The 1,895-nt window shown below is 43.7% G+C and overlaps 1 protein-coding gene across 1 annotated transcript; it reads left to right on the top strand.

Annotated features, from left to right (window-relative positions):
- The first annotated feature begins 908 nt into the window (after positions 1-908).
- LOC108370177 (glycine-rich protein DOT1-like) lies at positions 909-1,553 on the top strand. The gene has a single exon (XM_017625451.1). The coding sequence runs from the start codon at positions 909-911 to the stop codon at positions 1,551-1,553; it is 645 nt and encodes a 214-aa protein (XP_017480940.1).
- The last annotated feature ends 342 nt before the right edge of the window (positions 1,554-1,895 follow it).

Genomic DNA, 1,895 nt, shown 5'->3' with positions numbered 1-1,895 from the left:
CCCGATTTGTTTTTTTTTTTGGAAAATTTCAAAAGTCAAAAAATTACGTAGAGTGTTATTATAACCCGAAATCCTCGTAACAGCACTCTATCGATTAATCAATGCTATGAACACGAATTAAAGAGTTCACGTTACATTTTTGACATGTGAATTTCCATGGGTGTGATCAATCCTTTGCTGAAAGATATATTTATTTTACAAACGATTCAGACAATTTTACATACATCGTCACAAAAGGTGCATCCGTAACCTAAAATAATGCATTCCTCAACAAAAATTGTTGAACAAATTTCAAACTCGATTTAATCAATGATCTGTAGGTAGCTCAACGTCAACGTTCATTTGGATATACCCCTCATTAATTCGTTCCACGTCACCGAGCAATAGGCCAGTAAAGATGGTAGAGTGTTTCATATAAAGCGCAAGCGACGTAAGGGGTGTTGTAAATTGAGTGGTGACTGTGAGCGTCAACGGCATATACATACATACACACATACATATTTAGCGAGCAACACCCGCACTTTTTTCCGTTTTTTTTTTTATTTTTTTGTTTTGGTTTTAAATCAAAATCAGTAGCTCACGATTCTGTCAGCTGTTCCACCGTCAACCCCTTACCACGAATAGCGGATGATAAACTATTTGAGTGCCCCGCTGACGAATTGAGCGCAGTGAAATGTGCTTGTACTCGTCTGCTCGTACATGTTTAGAATAAAATTCCCAAATGGTTAAGTATAAATGTGCGGAAACTCGCATCCAGACAAATCAGTTGTACAAAAAGTTGACAGGTGTTAAGTACAGACGATAGAACAACAACCCCGGATTTCAAGTGTTATTAGGCCGCAAGAAATTGCTATCGAGTAAAAGGACTTCTTCGCTCGTAGCGCGTTCGGTACGACTCACGGAACGCAATGAAACGCTTAGTGATCTGTTTGCTGCTGTTGGGTGTAAGCCAAGTCACGCCCACTTTGCATACACTAAAGGCATTTAAGAAGCATTTGCTGTTTGGCGGAGGTGGCGGTGGTGGCTGCGGCGGCGGTTGTGGTGGCTATGGAGGTTATAGTGGTGGTGGTGGGTATGGCGGTGGTGGTAATGGCGGCTTCAGTCTTCCCAGTGTGCAAGTGGTCGCTGTAAAGCAGGTGCCCTCCTATAGCAGCGGTGGTTATGGTGGTTACGGCGGCGGTGGCTTTGGTGGCGGTGGCTTTGGTGGCGGTAGTGGTGGCTGTGGAGGTGGTGGTTGCGGCGGAGGCGGTGGCGGTTACAGGCCAAACTATGGCGGTGGAGGCGGCGGCGGTTACAGGCCAAACTATGGCGGTGGCGGCGGTAGTGGTGGCTTTGGCGGAAGTGGAGCATTCTCTTCCAGCAGCGCGAACAGTTTCAGCTCCGCTGGAAGCGGTGGTTTTGGTGGCAGTGGCGGCCATGGTGGCTATCCAGGCGCTGGTGGTGGTGGCAGTTGTAATACATGTGGTGGTGGCGGTGGCGGCGGCGGTTATGGCGGTGGTGGCGCATACGCCAGTGCGAAGTCATCGGCCAGCGCTCACGCTGGATCGTGGTGATGCATAAATGTGCCAGAAATTTTAAATGTACTGTGAAAAACTTGATATGAAAGTGTAAAAACACTTATTTTAAATCAAATAATTGTTGTAAGTGTGTGTGACATACATATTTTATACAAATAAAACGCTTTTTTATTTAAGAAGTAAAAAATTAACACAACCAGGGAGCTACTTCATTATCAGTAAATCTTTTGAGTACATGAAAATTTTGTATAGTTCACGAATAAAATAACTCGAATAAAAAATGGAATCTGCCGAATTCATGTCATTTAAAACAAAGTGATGATCATATGTAGTATTTTTTTAATAAACCAAGAAATGCGTGCTAAGAAAGGATTTTCA

The sequence above is a fragment of the Rhagoletis zephyria genome, unplaced genomic scaffold (assembly GCF_001687245.7).
Source record: "Rhagoletis zephyria isolate East Lansing unplaced genomic scaffold, Rhagoletis_zephyria_1.1 Rzeph_scaffold_04051, whole genome shotgun sequence".
In the NCBI taxonomy this organism is placed as follows: Eukaryota; Metazoa; Arthropoda; class Insecta; order Diptera; family Tephritidae; genus Rhagoletis; species Rhagoletis zephyria.
This window is presented reverse-complemented; position numbering and strand designations above follow the sequence as displayed.